Source organism: Calypte anna, chromosome 1 (assembly GCF_003957555.1).
Source record: "Calypte anna isolate BGI_N300 chromosome 1, bCalAnn1_v1.p, whole genome shotgun sequence".
NCBI classification, from domain to species: domain Eukaryota; kingdom Metazoa; phylum Chordata; class Aves; order Apodiformes; family Trochilidae; genus Calypte; species Calypte anna.
The window spans coordinates 58,717,250-58,744,439 of record NC_044244.1 but is presented as its reverse complement, the minus strand read 5'-3'; the positions used below and the strand labels follow the sequence as shown (position 1 = coordinate 58,744,439).

The 27,190-nt window shown below is 43.1% G+C and overlaps 2 protein-coding genes across 4 annotated transcripts in view; one reads left to right on the top strand and one right to left on the bottom strand.

Moving 5' to 3' along the window:
• Positions 1-1,947, bottom strand: part of TMEM178B (transmembrane protein 178B) — a 218,000-nt gene extending 216,053 nt beyond the window's left edge. The window contains exon 1 of the mRNA XM_030462484.1: positions 1,566-1,947. Coding sequence (XP_030318344.1) covers positions 1,566-1,947 — 382 coding nt within the window. The remainder of the gene's footprint in view (positions 1-1,565) is intronic.
• A 19,017-nt stretch (positions 1,948-20,964) lies between these two features.
• MRPS33 (mitochondrial ribosomal protein S33) lies at positions 20,965-25,952 on the top strand. Of its 3 annotated transcripts, none has more exons than XM_008494942.2 (3): positions 20,965-21,015; positions 23,640-23,895; positions 25,566-25,952. In XM_008494942.2, the coding sequence occupies exons 2-3, from the start codon at positions 23,681-23,683 to the stop codon at positions 25,669-25,671; spliced, it is 321 nt and encodes a 106-aa protein (XP_008493164.1). In that variant the 5' UTR covers positions 20,965-21,015; positions 23,640-23,680; the 3' UTR covers positions 25,672-25,952. The 3 variants fall into 3 exon arrangements, with proteins under 3 accessions (XP_008493164.1, XP_030308264.1, XP_030308269.1); XM_030452404.1 differs by lacking the exon at positions 20,965-21,015 and adding an exon at positions 21,126-21,144; XM_030452409.1 differs by lacking the exon at positions 20,965-21,015 and adding an exon at positions 23,376-23,394.
• Positions 25,953-27,190: the final 1,238 nt, after the last annotated feature.

Below are 27,190 nucleotides of genomic sequence, written 5' to 3'. Positions count from 1 at the left end.
GTTCAACCACTGTCAAGGTGAATTTCTTTGTTTATGCCCTGAGCACAGTGAGTGCACATGGCAGAGCAATCCAGCTCTCCACAGCCAGCCCAGCACGTCTGCACCCTCACTTCAGCAGAGAGGAGGAATCCCTCCCTCGGCACTGAAACCAGCAGTAAGGTGCCAGGATGCTGACAGGCTTTGGACATGTTCACTTGTCCATCACAAATGGAACTGAAGCCACCAAATCATTTCATCTAGGTCGTTAAACATCAACTAGACATTAAGGGTCGCTAGTGACACAAACAGGATTCCAACTAGAGATCTACATTCCCTGCTGCACCACCTGTTTGTACTGTCTATGTGCAAGTCAATACATTGCCGCTCACCTCTGCTGCTCACTTTTAAAATGTGCAGAACAAGATGTATACACTGGGAAACACGAATATACCCCTCGTGAATAATTAGCTTTAAGCCATAATTCTGCTTGCCGTGTCAGAAAAGGGAATCAACGGAGGCTATCAAGGGAGTTTAGGACAGAGAACACACTTAGAAAACAAGTATTCTTAAAGATTGGAGAGTGTAAGAAGCAATGATTTCACTGATATGGAAATGAACCGCTGGAGAATCATCTGAGGGAGGCAAATGTTATTTTACTGTATGGAGTAATTGTGCTGTGGGTAGCAGAGATGCTGTCATCCGTTAATGAAGCCCTCATCATCCTTCAAAAACATACATCTTTTCTAGACAGGATGTTTGGGCTGGGTTTTATGCATATCTCCCCTTTCTATAAAGATTAAAGAAGCATTGGAGCAAACTGACCAGCACCTTGAACCAATATCTTGGGAGAAAAAAGAAGGAAATGGAGCAAAATACCAGAAAAATCATAGCAAAAAAATGCTACAGGCAACCAGATGCATCTCCACCCCAAGAGAAAATTATTCCTTCCTAACACTCCTAATGTATTCATGTAATGTTTGGAGACACTGAAAATATTCCAAAACATAGTTCAATGTAAACAGCAAGCTGGGTTTTCTCCTGGTCTTCAGCATTTCTCTTTGTTTACTCTCCATTTGAGGATAGAAAAAGGCTACATGTGAGCACTGTAAATGGTGTCATTTGGGACTGATAGGGCATTCCATAGGGGAATGATTGAATAAAAGCATCTGTAGCCTCCAGTAAAATAATATGCACTTTGCCTGAATCACCAGGGAAAAAAAAAACCATAAAAAAAAATCATAATATCTGCATTATTAACACTTTTTATTGCATGTAGAAAATAATAATACCATGGTGATGGGCAGACTATATTAAGCTTAGAGACAGAGACATTCTGGGGTGTATCTACTCTTACCCCTACTGCCTTCTTGCTCCCAAGCCCCATGCCTCAGCAGTAGTGATCCAGTGGGAAACTGCCTTGGCAATGGTTTGGGAAGCAATGCCCAGCCAGGCCAGTTCACACATCACAAGGAGAGGTACTTGGCTAGAGCTGCCAGCTCCCATCTGTGAGCCCAAATGGTTCTGCTCAGCCTCTGCTCAGCTCAAGAAGGCCTGGCATGTTCACTTGGTAAAAAAACAGCTCTTACCTTTGGCAATCAGCTCCTCCAGCTCTTGGTCAAATCCTTGTCGGTGGCATTTCCTCCAGAGCCCCATGTTGGTTGAGTTGTACTGTCTGTTGCACTCGTCGACTGCGCTCATAGCGAAGATCTGCCTCCTGTTCCTTGCCAAGAGGAGTTTCCCTTCCCAGCGGTCCAACCTAGACCTGCTGGCCCTGAGAGGCAGGTTGTTGTTGGAGTTATAAATGAAGCCAGGGTCATTTCTCTTAGTGGTGATGCTCTTGCACCTCTCTCTGTGCTTCCTGGCATCAGTTTCGTACCAATGGTCAGAGCAAATTGCCACAGCCAGCATGCCCAGGGCACACAGAGCTAAAGAGAGGCCAGCATACAGCAGTAACCTTCCAGCAGCCATACCTCAGCTTCACAGAAACACCATGGACATCTTCACAACAGGCAAAGCCCTTTAGTGTGAGACCACGCAAAACCTCTGGAGCAGCTGCTAGGTGTCACTTGGCAGAGGCTGCCTCAAACATCCCCAACTCCTGTGGCTCACATCCACGCTGCGGAGGGATGCTGAGAGAGCTACAAAGTTCTGCCCTGGAGACAGTTCTGGAGTCTCATCTGCCTCTTCTCTGCGGAGGAGACACACAGCCTTCCACCTCCAACAGGAGTGAGCCAGCAACCCACCTACCCAAAGGTGTCCTGCTCCCCACACCACAAGCACCCGAGTGACGGTGGCTGAAGGGATATATCCCTCCCTGAAGAGACCTGAAAGCTACGGCTGTTTCATCAGTCCATTAATCTCTTTCAATCTGGCCAGCTCGGAAATCCAGAAGAGATGGCTTTTAGGTCAGCAGTCTCACAACAGCATCAGCACAGGACAGAAAAGTTCAACAGCTTAAGAGACCTCCTGCTTACAAGCAGCCGGTTATCCAGGTTTCAGGAATGGGTGACTTGCCTTTTTCTTTGTCAGTGGCTCAGCGTGAGCATCATCGTTTGGACAGTCGGTCGCTTGCTTGGGTTTAAAGCGGGGTCGAAGGGGAGGGAGAAAAAGGGAGGGAGCAATCTGTTGTTGTTGCTGCTGCTGCTGTTTTAAATCGTGGCTAAACACAACCTCCCCGGCTGGGGCTGGAAACGCAGGCACTCACAGGGCTCTCCCTTTAGCAGACTTCACTGACAGTCACTGACATCTTGGCTTCGGAAACACCTCGTCTTTTCTCTGCCAACCTTGCCGTTCACTAGCCTGCTTTTGTCGCCTGCGCTGTCATCCGGGCAGCCTAAACGCCACGATCCCTTTCTTTTCCCGGCAGCTTTCCGGGCCAGCGCGGCGCGGCAGCCTCTGCCCGCTCCCGGCCCGGGGAGAGGCGGCGGGGGCAGCCGCAGCCCCGGCAGGACACGCCGCCGGCCGCGCTCCTCCCGCTACGCAGCACCGGGAGCGGTCCTCGACCCCGGCATCCTCCTTACACACCCAGGCATACACACGCACACATCTACACACACAGCACTCCCTCCGCTGCTGGTATCCCAGAAGCTTCCTTCGTCCCCGGCGCTGGGATGTGTTGTGCACAGTTTTGCTAAGGCGGCGGCACGTTATCCATCTGCAAGATGAAGGCGGGCAGGCAGGGCTACGGCTGGCTGAAAGGATGCTGAGGAATGGGGAGGAGAGGTCGGGGGAAATCACACCAAAACAAACCGGAGGGGGGGAGGGGAGGGGGCTGGGGTGGGAGGGAGAGGCTACACACCTTACACGGGGAGAGGAAAGCAGCCCCTTAACTGCTGTCAACAGCTTTCGGTTTGCACCATTTCTCTGCCATATGGCCTGATCTCCACGTCGGAGCTGAGATTTTTTAGCTCAGCAGCTTCGTACGAATCGTATCCCCAGCATCAGCAGCAATATATTCAGACATAATTTTTTTTTTCTCCTTAAATTTCCACTCCCTTTCTCTCTAGTGGGAATAACTCACCCATCTTGTAGAGCTCAAGTGCAACAGAAGGCGAGCTGGAGTCCCCAAGCTTTAGAAATCTCATTTCACCGTTTTTAACCCAAATAAGAGCGCATCCAATCTTCTGTACACCTGGGAATCCTTTCTTGTTCAAACACCGAGCCCTGCAGCCTTGGCTAAAGCCTACAGACAGAGAATACAGAGCGCTGAGCCAAAAGCCAGTGATGTCACCCATGCAACGTGAGACTCATTTCTTATTTCTCTAGCCTCCTTAAAGATAAACTGCACCACTTCCCAGGCAGGAAATATTGAAGCCTTACTTTAAGAGGGGAAAACGTAAAACATGGATTCAACTGGATCTTGCTCATTCATAGTCAAAGGCCCTCATAGTGTGTCAATCAAATCCGAGACAACCCAAGCTATGTTTTACTGCACCAAAAAATCCCAACCTAGTACATAACACAGAGTCCGAGCTTGAAAAAACCCTGGATTCAAGACCTCCTGTGTGATCTAAAAACCAAAGCCTCCAAACTCTGAACTGTACTATTTAAAAAGGAAATAAGCACAGCCATTTCCCTTGCAGCAAAAAGCTCTGGTCCTGGCACATCCCTATCTGTGAGTCCCACAGTACCTGGGAGCTGGACAAGGAACTTAGTTATCCCTACCTGATATTTGGTTCCCACACACCAGTGACTCCACAGCATGAGCAGCAAACAGCTTGGTCTCTCCTATTGCACCAGAAAGTCCACAGCCTGATTCCTCTCCATGGACCTGTGCTGCAAAAATCTACATCCACACTGGATCTGACCAGCTTTTGGCCTCTAAAACTTATGCTGTGTTATCTGAATAGAAAATAAGCATATCCTTTAGTGGAGCCCCTGGACTGATGATAGCCTTTGGCCCCAAGAGAATAGTAATGGAATTTTTTTCTGGCTTTTAACCCTAGCTACACAAACTGTACTTGAGCCAGTGGGGAGAGCAGAGGTGGGACATTGTAGCTCTTCATTTCTCAGAAATACACACCTGGATTTTCTTGTGGAATACAGCTGCATTAAAAAAAAAAAAAAAAAAATCTGGATGCTACCAGTTTTTGGCCCCAAACTAAACTGAATCATGAAAACAGGCAAGACATCTTCCATCTTATGTGGCAAAACCTGGTCCCAAGTCAGCTGGGCTTTCCAGCTATGGAAGGGCATCTCTCCCATTAACCATTCTTGGTTTAAAATGTACTGCATTGTCTAACCCCCCCACATGATTATAAAACTCATGAAGTCGATCATCCAAACCATAGACATTGTAATTATTCACATCCATTGAAACTACTGCAAAATTTTAATGTTATGTTAGTAACATTAACTGTATCAAGAAAGCTCTAGATAAAGTTGTTTTATTGAAACAAGGCAGTGGTTTAATTTTTTTTAGCAGTTACTTCCTTTGTTGTTCATAAAAAAGGCAAATATTTAAGGATCTGTGGCATTTTAAAAACAATGATGCACAAGTGGATCCCGTTCTATAACTGGATTTTTCAAGCAACTACATGTCAGTACATAAAATTAATTAAATTTTATAGCGGGCTTAGAGAAGCCATATTTGATGTCTGGTCAGAGATAAAATTTAGAGGCTTGTGGTCTAAAATCTGCTGACTCTTATAAGAAGATAATGAACAGGTTTCTTGTATTGCACCCACACAGAGATGAGAGTGCACCTGGATTTCTTTGTCAGTTTTTAGCATCAAGTCTCAAGCAGAAGGATGACAACAGGGAACAAGCCTAATTTTATAAAACATATTCTTTGGATGATAAGATTATTGGATATTCAATTTAAGCAGAAGAGTCTGCTACACTTATTCTCTATTTAGGCTGAAGTGGAAGACATAACTGTTCTTTGTATAAACTGGAAGACTGAGGGTAAGAGAAGACTGGAGGATACAGCTTTTAGAGCTGGTTTTCTTGTTATATTGGCAGGAACAGGACACTCACGTAATGTATCAAACCTACATTTCTTTTCTAGTTAAACATTAGGATTACTGTCCAAAGAGCCATAATTTTGTTTGACCCTGTAGATCCAGCACGAGTCAGGGTTTTTCATCACACTTCAAGACAATAAGAGAGTTTGGGGCAGGGGGACTTACCTACTTGGAGAAGCCAGACTTGTTCCTTCTTCTCATTCTTAAACACGGGTTTGAAAACCAAAAATTGGCGTGCTGTTCCAGGTTTTACATTTTTCTGTGAAAAAGCATATCAGTAGCAGTTTCTATGCTTTTTTTTTTTTTTTTTTGCTTGCATTTGTAGCTTTATCAGATGGCAATCTATATCTGCAAGCCACTGTAAATATATAAATGTAGTAGAAAGTGTTGGATCTCAGATGAACTCCACTTTAAGTCTTAGAATTAAACATTTCTCTCCCTCATCATCACTATCCCTTTCTTTTCAAAAAGGGCAGAATACTGCTTGCTGAAGGCGCTAGGAACCTTTATCTCTTCCTGGGATTATTACAGACAGCCCCTTCTCAGCACAAACAGATCATTATTAAATTCCTTTCCTCCCACCCCCACCTCACCACAGTGGGGAAAAAACAATCCTTGTCGATCTTCAAATGAATGTAAGATGGGAGAAAGGCATTTAAAGTACAAAAACTCACACACACGCTGGTACGCTACGTGGAAACCACTCCCTACGGTGAATTAAGGACATCTTGGCAAAGGGAGGTTATTTGTGGGGCTTAAATGAATTGGGGGTTGAAAATGCAGTTTTAGCAAAAGATTGAAAGCTGAGGCTTTCCTTTCTGCTGGTTATGATTTCAGTGATCCAGAGGGGAAAATGTCTGAAGGCACGGGGCAGAGAAGCAGAGCTGGATGAGGCTGCTCAGAGCCAATTCCTTGTGACAAGCCATGCGCTGCCTGCTAGAACTCACCACGGATGTTATCTTACAGATAGGGCCAGTCTCCTCTCCATTCCCTCCCGTGATTTTTCCCGTTTTCCCTAGCATCCTCCAGCTACCATCACCCACCGCGAAAGCTTCAGACACCAAAGCAGAGAGCGCCCGTACCAAGGTACAGAGGGGCGGGGTGTGGGGCTAGAAGGGGGGAAGGGCAGAGTTAAGGACAACCAGTTGCAATTTGCTTTTCTTCGGCTTTGGGGTTGTCTTTTTTTTTTTTTTTTTTTTTTTTTTTTTGTGGGGTTTTGGGTTTGTTTTTTTTTTTAACATCAAAATGACCTCCACCATATTTTTCTTCTCCCTTCTCTTTTTTCTTTTTTTTTTTTTTTTCTTTTAAAGAAAAAGAGTTCAGTGCCATCTAGTGGGGGAGGGGATTGAGCAAGTAATGTGCTTCCCATTTCTAGGGTTCTGTGCTGCTACCTCGGTTTATTCAACTGGGAGAGATGATCCTGCCTATTTCCCTTCTCTCTTTGTGCTCTTCTTTCCCCAAGAGGGGATGTTTAATTTACATGGGCTCCAGCCTTTGTTCTTTGTAATGAACCATCTACTGAAGCCAAAGGAACTTGTACTGGTGCTGCATTACTTGGAGTAGCACTGGCCCTGGAGGCAGCTTGCTGCTCCAATTACAGGATTTCAAATACAAGACAGTAATCAAACCAAACACAGATATAACAAATTATATCTACTAATTTTTTTTATCGTTCCAATGCACCTTGGATACTGGGTGGGTGAATCCACAGCATGCCAGCCCTTTGACTAACACAGACATAAATGATGCTGCATATCCCTTAGAAAGATTTTACTGTAACAAACACTTCATCCATCATTCAAACAGATTTTGGGGTGTTCATGTTACTCAGAACCAACCACTTCCTTCTGCGAAGGAAGATCTGGGCTACAAAATGCCACATAAAACTTTGCACCTGAATTCCAGGCATCTCAACCAGTTTTTATGTTCCTTTTGTTATTTTTTTTTTCAATAAGAAAGGCATTTTCAGAAGGAAACAGCAGCCAGCTGTATAAACACAAGCTATCCATATATATATACACACACACACAGAGATCAGGCAAACAGCTATGTACACACTGGTGTCTAGCTGTGCACACACTTGTACCTACCTGCACACACCAGCACCTAGTTGGATGTCTGCTGCCTGTCATGCCAACTCCCAAAAGGGATTTATTTTGCTCTCTGGAAAAAAAAAATTAATTTGGATTGCAAAGTTAAGCAAGTTAGTGAATGACAGATTTAAGATCACCTGTGCAACATTAATTCACCTCTCATGCAAACACGTTATGATACAATCTTTAATTACATGATTTTTTTGTTTCCATGGGTCTCCTGCCTTCTTCAGTGCAAAGGATGGATGCTACTCACTTAATGAGCACTATACAAATTTTCTCCTATCCTTATCATCCAAGGCATGGCACGTGTATTATTTACTGTAGAGCATCCAGATCCTGCATTGAATCCAGAATGATTAATTTCCTCATGGGCTTTTCTATAGTGGTGTTCTCATTGTAGTGTTCAAGGCTTGGTTTTTTCTTCTTTTTATAAACACCGGTGAATTTATCTTCACAGCTCCCTGTTGAGGAGCAGAGATAAAAGGCAATAATTTCAACCATGTCAGTGTATGCTGGGTGATCAATTAAAGAAGCTTAGAACCAAAACTTTCAGAGTGCTTAGCACTTTCCTTCCTGAGAGGACAGCTCGCAGTCACCTTGGCTGTAAACACAGTGGGCGATATTTCTGCAAATTGGTGAATGGGTGACTGAAACCCAATACACAGAAAATGGGGACCACACAGACAGCAACTGGGAAGAATGTCATGTATCTGAGTCACCCAGTTCTATAATAGCAACCTGCACAAAGAGTGAAATACAATTCAATTCTCAGTTTCAATTCAGTAGCCTTAACAGTGTGACCATGATTTTTCTTCCCTGTATTCATCTTCTAGGCTCACTACACAGCCCCCAAACTCTTCACCAAACAGCTGCCATCTCAGGACTGCAGTCCTGGTTCATTTGTCATCTACCACAAACTGTAACAGTTTGTGTGGAAAGTAGGATCTGATCATGTATCTTGCTTCATGAACACAAGACCCAAGTGAATGGCAATTAATCGACTTCTTTTATCCTGGTGTTTTTCTAGAGTCTTCATTCAGTGACCTGAAATTGTGATGAGCAGGAGAAATATACATGAGCTGAAGCAGAATTAATCAGGGGGTCAGGAGCTGAATGGAGTGTAGCACCAAAAGACCAGATTTGTTGGGAGAGGAAGCAAAATGAATTGCTGGGCAGAAAGCAGGAAGATATGTAGGTGAGCAGTCTTATATCATCTTTTTCAATAAACCTGAAAGAATGGCCAACAGTAAATCTCCTCACATAGAGACAGGTAAAAGATAAAACTCAACTATAAAGAACCACAGTACGATGTTGTTTTTCCAAAGAAAAAGAAAAAAACCAAAAAGAATCACTGGGGCCTTTCCACTAAAATTGCTTCCTCCTGTGATAACTTACTCTTTTTTATTTAGCTGTCAGCTGTCAAAAGCACATCACTGTTAGCCACTGAAGGCTACACTGTGTACGTGTACAACTGCTTCTCATCAGAACATCTCCAAAAATATTTTTAAGCTCAAGCAAAACAAGGATAAACTTTTTTAAAGTTAATTATAAAATTTTCCTCAAACTGCCCAACATGGACATCATGCTTGGAAAATGTCAGCTCAAATAGTTAAAGTTTGGCAAGCTACAAGCTGCTGAAAACCAGGCCTGGTAGGCAAATTTGGTCAACTAAGACATTATCCCTGCACTACCTCCATGCAGACTGAGTGCTTACAGGCACTGTGATGAACTGCAGAGTAACTTGGAACCTATTGCTCCACCTTTAAAGGTGTTGCCATGCATTTTAGCTTTTTCAGCCAGGTGGCAGGATCTAAATGTGTACCAGGCTCACAGATGAGCACTGAAGTTCTCACCCAGGAAAGTTAAGCCTTTTCCCTGTCTTTTTTGATTCCTGATCACACTCAAACTCTTTCGATTTCAGAGAAGCATCAAGGTAAGATTTAAGAAAAAGAAAAGGCCAAAGTTGCACATGTGGGAGCCACTATTGAAAGAGGGACTTCTGCTGGGAAAGCAGGCAACTCAGCCAGAGCACACATAGGCAATTCTTAGACCTCAGGGCTTTTTCAAATTCACCTCCCTACTACAGAAAATAAACCTTAGCCTTTGTTTTCACAAGTTAAGATTTAGCTTCACTCTGATGTGCTCTGTAATTGCAGCAACCACTCTCTCATGTCTCCTGCCATGTCTTGCCAGATTAGTGGTCAACTTCTTCATATTCTACAGCTTGTTCTTCCTTGAGCTGGACATGAACTCTCTTCTGTAGATGTGTTTTTCCAAATGCCTTGCTAAAAGAACTACTGTTTCATGCAGGCTCCCCTGTGCTTCCTCCAGTTTACCTTTCGGATGTATCAAGCCCAGCCTCCTACCTTAAATCCTGCGGCAGGAAAAACCCATTTCCTGCTGCAGTGATGAAGGTGACATTGCTCTGAATCAGGAGCTGCTTATCAAGGTCACTTGCTGCCTAAAGCCAGCTACACATGGAAGATGGCTCTCCGAGATCACCATCACTGAGCTCAGCTGAAAACAGGAGATATTACTTCTCATTAAAATTCATAGATCTTGTGACTTTCATAGAAATAGCAAGAAGAATCCAGGATGGCAGAGAGGAAAAGATATTAGGGCCAAAGAGTACTGACTCAGAGCAAAAACTCAGACTTCTTAGCTGACAATAATTAGCATATTTTGTAAGAACTGGCTTTTATTCTTAAAGCTACATCTAACACATCGATCTTCAATACATTAAAGCCTGAACAACTCTGTTTTTTTCTGTAGTGCACCGATCTTTAGTTCATATAGGCAGTCTTATATGAAGGTACAGCTGTAGTGCTGTTAGTTTGTTTGATCATAGAATCATAGAATTGGCTGGGTTGGAAGGGACCTCAGAGATCATCAGGTCCAACCCTTGATCTACTACCACTGCAGTTACCAGACCATGGCACTGAGTGCCACATCCAGTCTCTTTTTAAATATCTCCAGGGATGGAGAATCCACTACTTCCCTGGGCAGCCCATTCCAATGCCTGATCACCCTCTCCGTAAAGAAATTCTTTCTAATATCCAACCTAAACCTCCCCTGGCACAACTTGAGACCGTGCCCTCTTGTCTTGCTTAGAGTTGCCTGGGAAAAGAGACCAACCCCCCTCTGGCTACCCCCTCCTTTCAGGGAGTTGTAGAGAATGATGAGGTCTCCCCTGAGCCTCCTCTTCTCCAGGCTGAACAGCCCCAGCTCCCTCAGCCTCTCCTCATAGGGTCTGTGCTCGAGTCCCTTCACCAGCCTAGTTGCCCTAATGTGGCAAGTCAGACCACACAACCTTCCCTAAGCTTCTAACAGATTTCAGAACCTGTTTTTCATTTCCATAGAGGTTTCTGGACATGGGTTCTATCAGCAGTGTTTTTTTAACTAATCCACTGAAAGAAAGAGCCATATTCATTGTACACTAACAACACGGTCTGTGGCAATGAATGTATCACATCTGTGATTGGCTCCCAGCTGCCAGTATGATTTGTTACTACTTCTAGTCACAAAAGAAGAACAAAGTTTACTTGAAAATATGAAATCATAGACCATATGAAATCATCACAGAAGAGATCGCAAAGAAAACAAGTAAGCAAAACCAGAAATAGCACCTGATTAGAAAAACTATGTTCTCTAAAATCACCCCTCCATTTTGGAACATGACTCTCAAGTAAGACTTCAATCCTCATGTATTTCACTTGGCTGCAAAGTTCTAGCAAAGAAGATTCATTTAAAGTAAGGAAAAAAAAATGTGTATACAAATATATACAAACATTGTATATATGCTGTAAAAGCAGATGACATCTAGGATGATAAACTATTAATCATTACTAATAATGATAAACTAATAAACCATTAACACAAAATAGGTATTAATTGCTCTTCATTTATTATCACCAACAATATTCGAACTAAAGTATTTGGTTCTTCAGAGTTCATTCATTTGTGCCATACATTTCCCCACCTGAAATTTCAGCACTGTGATGCTGCATATGGTTGTTGAGGAATCGATCAGATCACAAAGAAAGGATTAGAGCTCCAGGAAATGTGCAGCAGGAAGAGATGAATACTAAGGAAGCAGACTGAGTTTCCATGGAAGTCCCATTAGTTTGTAGTCTCAACAAAGAATAAAGGTAAGAGGAGGAAAGGAAATCCATACATTTCAGCAGAATTGCTACCAGTGCTCATTTTCTAAAGACTGTTCTTCTGCCAACATGAGTTGAAATCACAACAGCAGTTAGTTTCACATGCAATTTATATTTTTCATTGGAAATTGCAATACAATATATTAAACCACTAAACCTGATACACCAAATGAGATATTTACAGAAACCAATAGCTTGATGCCTCTCCTCCAGTGCACCTTTCAGAAGCTGCACATCTCCGTGTGCTTTACAGTAAAAATGTAGATGCTTACAGTGCAGTGAATGGATGCAAACTCTGTGGGCACATGTTTGAGGTAAGTGCCTATTTGGATTCTCCATCCAAGACACTGAGTTGTGTTCCTTCCTGCTTATATGACTTAGGGACAGAGTGATCTCTGCAGTCCTGTATTCAAGAGGATTTATGGTTGGAGATACCACGCAGCAGTTGACCATTAGCCAGTGACTTGCATGCTGGCAGCAGCAGCTACAATTGTGAAGATGTTGTGGAAAGCTCAGTTCTGCAAGCACAGTCCCTTGCTGCCATTTTCAGAAATGTTGTTCAGAGCTGAACTGACCCATTACTACCCAGGCTGGACACAGCTGGGTTTCAAAATCCAGTAGTAGTTGGCTGCTTGTCTGTTTAACTGGAAGAGAGGAAGACCCTAACAGGATTAACTCCTGAAAGGAAACAAAGCAAGGCCCTGATAAGGCCACAGGGTGTAAGACTCTTTTCTTAAAACAAAAGACTAAAAACACACAAAGGAGCAGATAAGAGGACAGAGTAACAGCCTAAGTCCAAAATGGTCTTGCAACACCAGAGCAGAGTCAGCAAGAATCAAGAAACGTAAAAAGTTCAACCCTGAGGAAGACTTCGTTACTTCATCTGAAGACCCCCGGAGACCCCGAGACATATCCCCAAAAGACAACTCCGCCCAGACTCCGCCTGTTATGAATATTATAATTACATGTTGCAATCTTATGACTATGTATGTAAGGATGTTGCAACCTCCCCTTTTAACTGCATAAATAACCTAACCTGTAGCGGGAGGAGCCATTCTTGCTCCTGAAGCTCGATGAGCTGCTGGTCTCTTCCAGGACTCCAGCCACCACACAGCACTTCCAGGGTAGAAGTGTAGCGGGAAGAGCCTTTCTTGCTCCAGAGGCTCGACGAGCTGCTGGCCTCTCCATGCCTCGCACCAGAGTGAGCTGAGGTTCCTCTGTGGGTGTGTGTCCCACCTTTATTGGCCCCCTGGTAATAGGGGGCCTGCCCTAACCAGGCACAGGTGGACTCACACCCACTCTTTGGCAACTCGAGGCACCTGGTTTATCTTGTTTCTCTACACTAACCCTTTTACCTGACCAGGGGAACTCTTTGTCCAGTGCGAGCTGGGAGTTCCCCGATCGGAAAATAAATACCTTTACTGTTTAAAGGCTTAAAATTCTGTCTCTAAACAGTCTTGTAGGCCTTTTTGGGCTTCATAACCGGTGGAAGAAGAGCACTACAGCTCAGCAGGAGGACACCTCTAAGACCATGGCAACAAACTTAGCTCTGAATACTGTGTTAGTACTAAATACAACATTCACACAGCAGGAATGAGCCTCAACCACTTTGAGGAAGCAACAGTCAACAAAATGTTGTCAACTACAACACAGTCATTGTGGCTCATACACTGAAGTTGTTCCAGTGAGAACCACTATGCCATAGAAGATATCAGTTTATTCACCTTTGCTGGAAAGCCTTTAAGTAAGCACCCACCAAACAAGAAACACTGGGAAGCCTTCTTGACTCTACACTATTTGCCCAACATGTATGTTAAAGAGACTGGCCTGCAAGAAGCTAATTCTCTTGGTTGTTTCCAGAGGAATGGCCTAAAGAACAAAATTTGCCAAGGACAAAAATGGGGAAAAAGGGACCTCAGGACTCACAGCCCTAAAATCTGAAGAAAAAAATTTTTGCAGGGAAAAGGTAACAGGTGCCCAGAGAGCATGTGTAAGAGCAGAACTTGTTCAGCATGGGTACTGGGACAAGGTCAGAATGAAAAAAAAAGAGGAAAAAAAACCCAACAAACAAGCTTGCAGATAAAAGGATAAGCACAAGCTGTGACAAGAAGGATCCTGAATACTTCCTGAAACCTACCCACTAGACAGAAGAACACTCCCACAGGCTGAATAAACTGAGGCTGGGAAATGAATGCAAGATTGATTGTGTTTCTCAGGTCAGCCAAATTCTGAAGCAAAGAGCAGCACTGGTTAGCAGTGCTGTGCCTGGTTGCTGTGTGTGCCCTGGGGCTACCCTGATATAATAAACAGCAGCTTCATGTCACCCACCAGGATTGGAGTGAAGAGATTCATCTAAAGCCAAAGAATTGTCTTTTTCTATGGATCTGTCTCCAAAAGACTATAGCAGGGGGAAAAGCTGATCAGTGATGTTTAAGTCTACAAAGAGTGGTACTGACACAGTAGTCAGATCTCGGAACATCTGCTGACTTGCAAATAGAGGCAGTCAGACAGAGGCTGTGTCAAGTGCTCCAAAGACTTGATGTTGTATCCTGTGGTCAGCACTGGTTGAGATACCCTAAGACAAGAAGGGTCCTAGATCAGGGAAACAGGAAGGGAAATCTCCATTGGAATGCACCGAGTCAACAGGGATATACAATATCAAAGTGTGCCAAAACTCCAAGAGAGAAGACAGCTTCTTGGCAAGAGTTCAGCATACAGAAACAGAAATGTGAACTCAAACAGACCCAAACAACCTCCTTGGATTTTCTGTTCAAGAGATTTATATCTGCCTGAAAAAGTTATCACTAGAACATTTTTATTTGCTTTTCATTTTTACACTTGGTCAAATAGTTAGAGATGCACAGCTATTTTGACCCTATTGTAAAGATGTCCTTTCAGATGAGTTCTGCAAGGAGTGATAGAAGAGAAACAAGCTCTTTTACCAGCAGTGAGACAGTTTTCTCCATTATTTCTTCTCTTTTCAGCTGACTCCATCATTTTTAGATTTTTCCACTTTTCTCTCCCCCTAAAATACTTTGTTCCTTCCAAGGAAGATGTGTCTTTGTTACTGTTGCCTTCCAAAGTTTTATATGCATGTCATTGGCAAAGTAACAGTAATACTTCTGTACTATGTTTTTCTCTAAGGAAAGCTGAAGCATTTTCTAAGAATCAATTATTCTTCACAACCCACCTCTGAAGCAGACAATATTATCCCCAGTTTACAGAGGGATGAAATAGCAGATAGGTTAACTAACTTGCTTAAGGTCAAAAAATGAGCTAGCAACGGAGTTATGGAAAAAAAAATAATTCAATAATTCTCATTCCCAGTCCCTTGATCTTACCACTGAGAAATTTTCCTTCTCTTCAGTCTCAGGTCCTTCATTTAAATCTGTTACTAATAATTTATTCTGACATACTGTTGAACTACAAATTAGTCAGTCTAAATGACAAACAAGTAGATGTGTGGAAACCTACAGCATCCACCCCTCACTTGCCTGTTCAGCTTCATGCACGCCCCACTATGCTTAACAGGTTGACTGCCATTAAAAATGGACATGCTACAGTTCTCCTGGAGAACTGTCACTGTCATTTCAGGCAGCAGTCTGAGGGCATCACAAGACAGAGAGAGAGCACTTGCTCTCTTTCCCCAGGAGGCAAGAAGGCTGCCTCGACAGCCCGGCTGCCTGGGAAAGCAATAAAATGAAGGTGCCAACTGGCTATGAAAAGTAATTTGTATTTTTCTTCTATGCTGCCTCTCCCTCTCAAGTGTTTCCAGTGTTAGATAGCTGGAGTGGCAGTATTTGATAGGTGCATCTTTGTAGATTCTGCTCTGTGGCACTAGTTTGATGCTTTCTTTTAAAGTCAAAATATCCTTCAAATGCCCACCCAAAGTCTGCCCATCTCTTAATACAGCACATCCTCTCCAGAGGAATTTTCACTGCTACACTTCTCTATGGCTCTGTTTGAATTGCTGAGCAATGAAATTCAATGGAAGTTCACCAATTCATCATGATCACACTTAAAAAATTACTAACAAATATATTTTAAACATATATGCAGCCGATGCAGTTTTACAAAATGCTCAGATCATCCTTCTACCTGGCTTGGATGGAGACAATTTTTTCCCCTCATATCAAAATTTATAACAAGAAAATGTTAGAGATCACCTTGCAGCATGAGATGATAGTTCTAGGTACAAGTCTTAGGAACGAAGTCGATTGCTGCGTAATACAGGAAATTCTCAAGGGCTTCATTTCCAAGATCAAGTGAAACAAGTTCAGACTCTCCTTTCCTCTCATCAATAAACAAATGCAGATGGGCAAATTGGCAGCCTGATCATTTTTTATTTCTGAGTATATCTTTTCTTGTGCATATCAGAACGAATTCACAGTGGCTCTAGCACTGGATTTTGTCAAAATCCTTCCTTAAGGCTATTCAACATTCACTTTGAACTAAGATATGTACACAAGAGGAACTGACCAGGTAAATAATTCCAGGTCACTAGTGATCAAATCAAACAATTCCAGACCAAATTACCGCTAACTCTTTCTAAAAAGGTCTTCCTTGTACTCTATCATGAAGCCTCTTCCTCTTCTGCTGCTTTGCATGTGCTCCATGCATGTTTCTTCATTCCCACAATTTCTTTTCCTCACAACAGTCCCAAAGCAGTGAATGCCCATGTTGTCTCCAAGCCCCACATCAAACCACTATCAAATCACTGCCCCTTAACTCCTTTCTTGGATTTCACATTTTTTATTCGCCCATCTGCCACTAATTTTCTTCTAGTAATTGCTGACAACTCTAAACACTTTGCTCTATTTACACCAAAACACTCAGGAGGACCTAACACGTCCATAAAATTCAGCTTACCACAAACCAGGTCCTGCTGTCAACCTCTGCTGCTCCTTTCCACTCCCTGTGATTATTATCCCTCAGCACGTCACGTCTAATTTGGACTGTGAAAACCTCAGAGTGGGCACCGTTCACTTTATATGTCCCAAAAGGCTACACACACACTTACAGTGCTACATAAACAGCATTACATCGGTCTGACTAAACAGGTGGCTTTGCATAGCAGTCTAGATACCACCAGCTACAGAAACTGGAGCTCCAGCTCTTGTGCACCCCATCTCCACCAGTATCCCATCATTCTGCACCAGCAGTAAGGTGGATGAGTGTAGTGAAACGAGGCAGCCAGGTGCCACTAATTGCCAGGTAGTGGGCATGAGCTTGTGTTAAGCCCACCTGTGCCTGGTTAGGGCAGGCCCCAACTGCGCATGAGCACGATTAGGGGGCCAATAAGAGGTGAGGCCTGAGACACAGGCTCAGCTCAGTCCTGAGCAAGCCAGCAGAGAGGTCAGCCTGGCTCGGTGCTACTGCTCCAGAACGACTGATCTCTCTGCTGACTTGGTCAGGAATGAGCTGAGCCTGTGTTTGGAAGCTCACCTTTTATTGGCCCCCTAATCTTGCTCATGCACAGTTGGGGCCTGCCCTAACCAGGCACAGGTGGGCTTAACACAAGCTCATGCCCACTACCTGGTAATTAGTGGCACCTGCTTGCCTCATTTCACTACAGATGAGCTCCAGAGGGATGAAGGAGTGGGCTGAAAATGTCCCCCACTCCTGCCACCTCCCCACAGTGATACCTCAAAAATGAAGGAAAGAAATACCTTCTGTGCCAAGAAGCACAATACCAAGGAGTGCATCATCCTGAATGTTAAGCACTAGTAACCAAAACAGGAGTGCAGCCACCCATGCACTGCTGACACTAATTATTCCCGGGGATGCTTGCTACAGCACTACTAGGCTGCCAGAAAGGTGACTGCCCTGTCTAACCTGTTCTCATGATGGGCATCAGCTCCTGGAGAGAGGTTTGAGCAATGTCCTCCACAGTAAAGCACATCCCCCAGTGAGCTTAAACTCCCTGGCAGAACTTAGACACACACAGCCCCTCAGATGAGCTGCACAAGAGCATTTTTGGCTATGTGGATTGCAAAATGGCCATGCTCCACCTCTAAAAAGATGCAGATGTGCTGAGTTGTTGCGCTCTTGATATTTCTTCCTGAGTGTCTGTATGCTGCCTTGCTGGCTAATATGTGAACCCTGGCTGGGTGCTTTGCAAGAAATTCTCCTCATAACTACAGTAATAACAGTGATATAGTAACAAAAAAATGCTATTGTGAGCACACATTCTTTACTTCATTACTGCATCTTATTGCACAGCTGATAGGAGAAACAACAGATCTTAAAAAACTGCAGAAGAATGAACTAATCCTGAGCTGTTCATGTATGTATGCTTTCCACACACCAAAAAAAACCCCATGCTTGATCTTCCCATGCGCACAGTTACACGTGTGTATGCCTGCCAAATGCAGTCAGAAACACTGGGGCTCTGAAGAGAAAATCTCTGTGATGTGACTCCTTCCCAGTTATCCAGAGCTGTGATGTGTAACTAGGAAAAAGAAAGCTTGCCTACTGCTCTGATTAGGAACAGCCATCAGCCTAATCCACAAAATGTCTCTGGTCTGAAACTCAGCGGAGTAACTTTAATCAATCAGACACCAGGCTGGTAACGTTGCTGGAAAACAAAAATGTGACCAGAACCACACTATTGGGTTCCCTTTCTAGGTGAATCAGCAGTTTGAGGGAACAGATGTTTTTCAGCAGTCTGAATGTCAATAACATGCAAGTAGAATTGGGTATTTTCACTGATGAGGACAAATGAGATCAAACTGGTATAATTATTGACACAGGCAGGATGATTTACCAAATTGTAATACCAAAATGTTTTGCTACAATCCTTTGAAACAAGTAAAGACATTTTAAAGTGTGAAAGGTAACTATATATTAAACTATCATTATTTCAGGGATGCAGAGACAGTAACGTGTCCCAAATAACCTTGTTGAGAATGGAGTGGAGATGGCTACAGAGAATCCAACTATTTATTCCTCCAGTGTACAAAAAGTGTGCTCACTTTGATGCTGTATGAGGAAAATGCCCCAAATTGCCAGCAGCTGTGTCTCTAATTAGAGTTCCTAAAACTTGCAGTCAATGACAGAAGATAATCCAGTCTATACAGAAGAAGTATTTTGGAACTCATAGTGTTTAAACAATTTAATCATGGGACAAGAAAGCGGTGGTTACTTAAGAGGGAGCAATCACAATTTTATTACAATTAAAAAAAAAGGGCAGTCCCAGCCAGGGAAATACTCTCCTACACACAGAGAGACATTTCAGAAAGACTATCTCCATCAAGACAAAATTGAGAAAAATATGGATCAAAAATACAGACAAAAATGTAAATGAGAAGTCTCATGATCTTACTCTGTAGTCTAGATGATTGCATAATTAACAAAATTGACAATTTTGGCTGAGAGACAATTTTGGCTCAGCAACAGGATGAAGGAAACACTCAGAAGATAAAAACAGTACATAATAATGTGGAAAGGCAAAAATATAGGAAAAGGGTTCTGGGGTATACAAAAAAAGAAGACTGTAGAAAATGCATGAGCGATCCTATCACAGACAGTATAGCAGGGAGTGCAATACTGACAAGGTGTACAAGTATTTAGAGAGGGTCAAATAGAATTGTCCTGGTTTGGGCCAGGATAAAGGTGATTTTCTGTTTTGTACTTTTGCTTTTAGCTAAGTTTCTTGTAAGTAGTTGCACTTGCTGAAATTAACAGCAAGCTTCTCAGACAGTGTCTGCTTCTAGGACTGATAACACTTGATGTTTATAGTTACTGCTAGAGACTGGTGTGCAGAGCCAAGGACACTGCTCAGCTCTGAGGAAAACTTTTACCCTCCAGAAGGAATAAAGAGGTCCCCCCTGCAGCCCGTCTTTGGGGAGGAACAGACAAGATAGATGCCAGAATTGACCAAACAGAGGATTCCATCGCATATATGTCACACTCAGTATAAATTTGAGGCATCAGGAGGGCCAAGCCAGATTTCAGATTTCCGGATTTCCTGATCTCCTGCTTCCCTTCCTTCACCCGGCATCCTGGAAGGATCCCGTCCGTTCGTTTGCCTGTGGTCCTGATCCGTGCCAGCCCATATCTGTGTGTTCCTGCCTCCAGTTCCCGACTGCTGCCGACTCCAGGAGTCCAGCCTGGACTTTCCCAGGGCTGCCCTGCAGCCTCGGTGGTGACGTGAGAGTTATTGGGGGAAAGGGGGAGGAATGTGGTTTCCATTTTCCTGTATATTTGTATATATTTGGTAATTTTTCCTATTTATCATTACTGTTTCATTAAAGTTGTGTAGTTTAGTTTCCAACCCATAAGTCTCTCTCCCTTATTCTCTCTCCTTTCTCTGTCAAGGAGGAGAGATATTAACAGAGAGCATCTGTTATCCGGTTTAATTGCCGGGCAAGTGTTAAACCATGACAAGAATAAAAGTGACAGAATGTTATTCCATCCTTAGAAAGATTAAGAGGTACTTTATTTAAAAAAAAAAAAAACAAAAAACGGGAGAACAAAAACCAACACTACTTCTCAGTCTCGGTAATGATGGTAAACACCTAGTAAACATTTTTAAAACAGGGTATCTGAAAAACTTCTGCATTTCAATCCCTGAAGAACTGGCGAAACAAAACTGAATGTTAATGAATCTTGGAATATGAGAGGATCTACAGATCACGTCCATGTTCTAAAAGGGTAAGAGAGGTGACTGGGGTGCATAGGCCACAAGGCTTATCAGCCTCTGGGAAGCATGGGAAAGGCAACAGAAAATTAATCCAAGGAGTAACATTGCTCTTTAATGCTGTTTAATACACACTCTTCCAAAGAAGACATCCAGCCAGATAAACCCGATTTCATTCTTTGATGGCATTACGTTTGCCTTTAAAATGTAATCCAGTAACCGTAATTAAATCGGATGTTTGCACAGAGCCCGATTTAGCACCTCCTGGCATTGATTAAAAACTAGCATAAACAGAGAGCCAGGAAGGCCCATGTGAAGTGGCCTCGGGAGAAGCCGATAAGGCAGCATTAGGAGGCTCGGCGCGCAGCCTCACACCTCAGAGCCACCCGCCTTGTCCCCGACACCGCTTCAGGTTTCGGTCAAGTGACCACGAGGCGCGGGCAGGGGACCTGAATCGCCTCTCAGCACCCCGACACAATGCCACTTAGTGGGGGGAGGGGAAGGAAGGAGAAAGCTTCGCTCAGGCAAGCTGTGCCTGGCAGTGCCACAGCCGCTGCCCCACTACCGCTGCCCAAACGACCGCCCCTCAGCTCCTGGCGTCACCCGCTGCGACTTCTGGGCGGGGCCGTTCCCGCGCAGGCGCTACCGCCGTCGCCGTCGCCCTCCGACCGCCGGTCAGCTCTGGGGCACCGCAGGGGTTGGGGCGGGAGTCCGGGGGTCGCGTTGGGCGGAGGGATGAGCTACGTTCCGGAGGGAAGCTGCAAGCTCTCGCCGCCTTCGTGCGGGCATCAGGACCTGGGGTTGTGCGTACAAAGGGGGGATGTGGGCTGCGGGGTTCGGCCGAGTCTGCGGGGTTCGGCCGAGTCTGCGGCGCCTCTGGGGTCCCCCGGGCCAGGGTGCCGGTCGGGGAGCCGCTGGCGCGGTTACCCCAGTGTGTGGCTGTAGTCCCTGTGTGGGTTTCCAGCTGTGTCCTCCTGGAGAGAAGCGGGGCCGCGGAACTGCAGGGGACGGGGAGTGCTTGGGTGCTTTGAGTGATGCCCCGGGACAGATTTTACTTCGTCGTGATGTCGTAGAGAAACGAAAAGGAATTCCGGATACGCAAAGTTGTCGTGGCATATGCTAAGTCTGAGACAAATTACCGGATTAGGAAGGGAAAAATGAAAAAACACCAAAAACAACACAAAAAAACCCCAAACAACCCAACAAACACAAGACGGGAAAGGAAAGCTTTGAGTAGCAGTAAGGGGTGGCCAGCAGGTGATGATGCAGCACTGTATGGTGGCTTTGCTTTTGGATTGAGTCTGTTAATTACCAGTAGTTGGTGCTGAAAATACCACTGCTGTTCTAGTAGTGTTGCACAGAATCAGAGGTTGCCCTAAAACTGGCTTTGGATAGGTCTGGCAAGTGGGAATTTGGAGCCTTTAGCTTTCTTAGTTCTTACATGTTCTTAGTCTGGCAAGGATTAGCAGAGGTCTCCAGCCTTGGCTTGGACTTTTTTCTTTAGCAATTCTGAAGTGAAAAGCAGGTTCCTCAGACCACTGATATAAATTGTTGAGGAAATAAAGGTATTTTCATTTTAAGGCTGCAATTGGAAGAGATGAAGCAAGTCTTAAGTCTGGTCATCGTTTCAGAGCAATAATGTGATGATCAGTTTTGGCACAATTTATTGCTTTATAGGGATTGGGACAGGCTGGTCTGAAACAGATGATTAAGCAAGACTTAGTAATTATGCCCCCTGTAATAGATACTTAAGTTGAAGTGCTGCCCTGCAGTAATAATTTAAGAGCTTCTATCTTCTCACACTTGACCTTCTGCCTTAACTTGAGGTCTCTGACACTTTGCCTTCCCTTTTGTTACTTTTCCCATTTTTCTCTTTCACTCAGATTGCTTGAATTATTTTTGTGCTTGACTTGGTTTTTTCCTACTTCCTTTCTAGTGCTTTAATAACAGGAGCAAATAAAACTATAGCCAGTTGTACATCAGGTCCTCCAGTGGGCAAAAGTATGTGAGGTTATGAATACTTCAGATTTGTGTTACTAAACAACAAAGTCCCTGTTATTATACTAAAATGGACTTGGCCCTGTACTGCTGATTACTCTTGAACCTGCTTCATGTTCTTAAATTTTTCATGCTCATCTTCTGGAATCAGCTGTGCAATACTTCTTAAAACAAGGATTTTAAACTTTTAATGTAAGTGTAGTGCACTAGAATGAACCCTGCTTAACTTAGCTGGACACTTACCACTTATTCAGGCACAGTGAAAGGCACAGTACATGCAACAATTGGCCTCAAATACAGGATTATGGGATTCATCTTCTTCTCTATTACATCCCATTCTGCAAAGAATGAGTAAACATACAAAGAAGAGAAAAAATGGAGAGCGGTAGGAAAGCTGAGAGAAAACCCATCTCCACAAACCTTTAAGAGAGTATAGATATTGTCTCTCATGGCCTAATAATAGTGGCTTTCTTAAAGCATTTTTGTTGCAGAGGTGGATGTCATTACGTGGAAGATGGCTGAAAGAATGGGAAGCTGGTGATGTAGGATTTTCTTGGGGAAAAAAGAATCAAGCATGAGGAAATGTTTTTTTTCCTCTCGGATTTTCTTGGGGAAAAAGGAATCAAGCGTGAGGAAATGTTTTTTTTCCTCTCATAAAGAATAGATACCAAGAGAGACTGAAAAGAATGGAGAAAAAGCTGATGGAAATTATTAAGGGGAGTTGAGATGGGATAGATCTGCCTGATTCATATATAGAAGCAGGATTTATTTTATTTTTTACAGTTGATAGACCATTTTGCTAGATGATAACAATTTTCATGCAGTGTTTGAAATAGGGTGAGAAAGATTAATGAGAAAAGCCTCCGTGTTGCCTTCTCAACATGGTTAAGTGGTGTCTTACCTTGTGCTTGCATAGGAATTGGAGTCATCACAGTGGGCACCATTTTTGGCAGAGTTTGCACTGCAATTACTCCTGTGACTGGAAGGTGAAGGTAGCCTTCAGCAAGCTGAGCAGGATCTTCTAATAAAGGAGCTGTGGCACACTGTGGTTCAGTGTAGTTACTTTTATAGTCTGTATTGCTGCCTGTAGTGACCTAGTTGGGCTGGTAATTGTACCTGAATTAGACCAGACATTCTTTGTTTGCAGGGTTACTTAGAAAGACTCATTTCATGCAAGGAATGCAGGACTTCAAGTATATGATCAGTGTATGGTGAATTGCTTTGTTTGCCTTAATTCTGGGATAGCTTGTGATCCTGTTGTCATCTTAGGACTGAGGTTCTTCTTTATTTCCTTTTTCAGGAAGGTCCATCTGTCTATGCGTGCCCACTCTTCCTGGGGAGATGTCCAATGTTTCCAGTTATGCCCTTAAAATGGCCCGGCTGAGTGCTCAGATATTTGGAGAACTTGTCAGGCCAACTGACTCAAAATCTATGAAAGTAGTGAAGTTATTCAGTGAGCAACCTTTGGCAAAGCAGAAGGAGGTCTACGACTGGTATCCTCCTCACAACACCTACTATGGCCTCATGAAGAGACTCCGTTTCTTTGGTCTCTACAGGTAACCTGCAGTGCTTACAGGGTGAAGGCAAGACTGGAGGTGGGAAAGTGGTAGACTTTCCCTCCAGAAAAAGACAAAACTAGAAGAGGGTTTAATTCAGAATATGGTACATATGGAAACATCCATTTGGTCCTTGCACTGAGGACAAGGAGGGTAAAATAAGCGACTGCTGTCTCAATACTTTTGCCATAATTACAATCTTTTGTGGGAAAGAATTTAGGTATAGTTATGGGGAGCCCTTTTATAAGAAATAGTTCTTGCTTTGGCTTTGTGGGGAAGAGAGTGCTCTCAGACAAGAGGTGGGTCTGTAGTTCTTAATAGGGAACATGAGTGTGGTACAAAAAGGTGGTGTTACCTTAACAGAAAAATTGCACTAAAACAGTCTTACTCTCTATTCCTCAATGGCTCAACAGCTAATAAGTGAAATTTAAGAGAAGGGAAGTTTGTGTTAGGCTGGAAGGACTTTTTATCCATTAAAATAAATTAAGTCAAATTAAATTCAAATTTGGTTTAAATAGTCTTTTTAATTCCAACTTCATCCAATCCAGTTATCTGGTTTCTAAATGAATTTCCATAGTCTCAAGGAGGAAAAATTGTACTGCTGAAGAACATCAGCAGGAATCAAATGCAGTTCTTTGATTCCAGTCCAGGTAGCACTGAAGAAATCCCTTAAAACTGAGGCTGTTAACCCTGTAAAGTAAACCCAGATTAATTTCTATTGCTGGCATTGCAATACTAGCCATTAAGCATTGCATCCAGGATGCTCTTGATTTAGGTGGGTGTGCACACACAAAGCCTCAATGGCATAATAATATTCTTTTCTCCTTCCTCTCCTAATCTTGGGTTCCTTCTTTAGCTGCTCTGTATACAGAGAGCTTGTAAAGAATGAGGATTGCTGGTCAGAAGTAATGAAGTCATAGACTAATAGGGCCCGATGATAACTCACAAGCTTTTTTTTTTTCTTAAGTTGTGTTAAAAAATAGCAGTGCAGCAATCTGAAGCCATGTAGGGTGTAGCTGTGACTTGAAAAATACATTTAGACTGAAATACAGTGACAGAGATTAAATAGAATCTATCATAATGTTATTGAGGATTCATTAACTCTGCTAGCCCCTTTATTGTCATTCCTGGCTTCTTCTCCTGTTAGGATTCTACTAGTATCTGGTTTCTTCATAACTCATTCCTGAAGTCACCTGAGAGCAGTGTCATGTACTGTAATTACTGCTCAGCATGCACCTGTTTTCATAGAAACTAATGACCTGATCTTAGTTTATAGCCCAGAAACACAATGTGCTATTGCTAGACTGCTGAGCTGGATGAGAAGGGGGAAATTCTCATTCTTGTTTCTTGCTGATTTTTATATTTTACTGCACACTTAAATACAGTGGATTGATAAACTCAGTGGAAATAATGTACATATGCACACACCAGTTGTTGCTGAAAAGGGCAACCTTGTTTCAGAATGTATCAGAGGTAATCTTTCACACTCTTCCATCTGAAATTACAGCTAACAATAACACTGAATACATTGCAATGAGTTTCAGTATGGGCTTCATTGTTACAAACCATTTTGAGATGTTTTTTTTTCATCATCATCCTGTTCAAAAATCCTTTCACATCTGGGTATTCCAAGAAATTGTGTAAGCTATTCTCTTTCCTTCCCCATCTAGGGATGAGCATCAGGACTTTAAGGAGGAGATGAGACGACTGAAAAAGCTCCGTGGGAAGGAAAAGCCAAAGAAGGGGGAAGGAAAGAGAGCGCTCAAGAAGAAATAATCCCATTTGGACTATACAACAAACTACTGGAAATGCTGGAGAGCAGCTCTATGCCAGACTTTCTGTTCCCAGCTGGAGAGGGCTTGGCATGTGAGCTGCCTGTGGGGCACAAGAAACACACTGTGAAATACTGGAGTCCACTCTGGGAGTTCACTTGGTGGGTCTTTGTGATTTTATTGGTTTTTAATTTGTGTGGTTTAAATATACTGTACATTGTACCATCTAAGTTTGTTAGAGCCCTCTCTTCCTCAAGTATTAAAAACAATACTAAAAAGAAAAAACAGTGCTCAGTGTTTTTCTTGCAAACACCTGTGGCTGTTTCAGTTTTTCTGGATCTAGAAAATTGCTTTTCACTGGCTGTTTTACTTTCTTGGATGAAGATCAGCAGTGCTTTGCTTATGGGCACAAAAAAACCTAGGTTTCCTGCTTTTACTGCTGCTTATCATGCCTATAATGAGTTTCACTTCAGGCAGCTTTAGTGTTTTGTGGTTTTTTGAAGTTGCTGTTGGAAACTTTTCGTTTGCATTTTGTATTGGGCAGTACTTTCTGGTCCATTGCCTGCAACAGCACACTTGTTATACCCTAAATATTTAGATACTGCAACTGACGAGACTGAAATGAAGGCTCAAATTTTTCTGGATTGAGGCTCTTCATGAATTAAAATACAATCTATATGTTTGCTGTATTGAAAGTACTTCATAAGGTGGCAACCAGCTTTACTGGTAATCAGTTTGTGGTTTTATTGTTAGGTTCCTCCAGTGTTGCTAATACTAATGTCTGCATACATCTGCCATTCTTAGCAGTCAGTCCCCATCCCAAAATAGAAGATGGAGAATGCAGCTGTGCTGCTCTGCCAAGCCACATTTGTATCTTGCCTGTGTGCCACCTGAAACAGCATCTTTTTAACTTCCAGACCATGTAAGCTTAAAGGAACATCCTTGAGGTAGTAAAGGAAAGCTATTAAAAATGTAGTGACTGGAGCAGAAATTATTTGCACAGTTAGCTTGTGGTACACTTGATTTTGCATACAAAGACATCTTGAAGTCAGGAGCAGCACTAGGGTGCTAACATTTCTAAACCAAGCAGGTTCAAATTTAAGTGTGATCACTGAAACTGGTGGATCTACGTGTATTTACAACAACTAAACAACTGTACTTTGCCAAGGTTATTAAAGACTGTACTGAAGGTGTTTCTGATGAGCTGTGTAGTTTTTGCTCAGTATCCTTACCGGGTGTTACCTCATTTTCTGAGCTTTAGAAGGCTGATTTTAGGAGAGCTGCAGTGTTGTGAGAGAAGTGCTATAGCAACAAAATGCTATAGAGGTTAGGAAAATTCATACCTGCTCTATACTATAGTGGGTAAGCTTCTCTCTTACTCTACTTTAAAATCCTTCTCTAACTTAGAACTTCTGCTCAACTCTAATGTGGTTTTTTAGTGTTGTGTTTGCTGTCTGTGTGTCGTGACCTATCTGGTGCAGGTTGTGGTGGGCCCCCTGAGTAGTATGAGGATCCTGAGACAG

Bases quoted from the DNA above. Each gene is read 5' to 3' on its own strand.
- MRPS33 (XM_008494942.2), top strand. From the start codon at position 23,681: ATGTCCAATGTTTCCAGTTATGCCCTTAAAATGGCCCGGCTGAGTGCT. The intron at 23,896-25,565 runs GTAACCTGCAGT...TTCCCCATCTAG, and splicing joins CGTTTCTTTGGTCTCTACAG to GGATGAGCATCAGGACTTTA.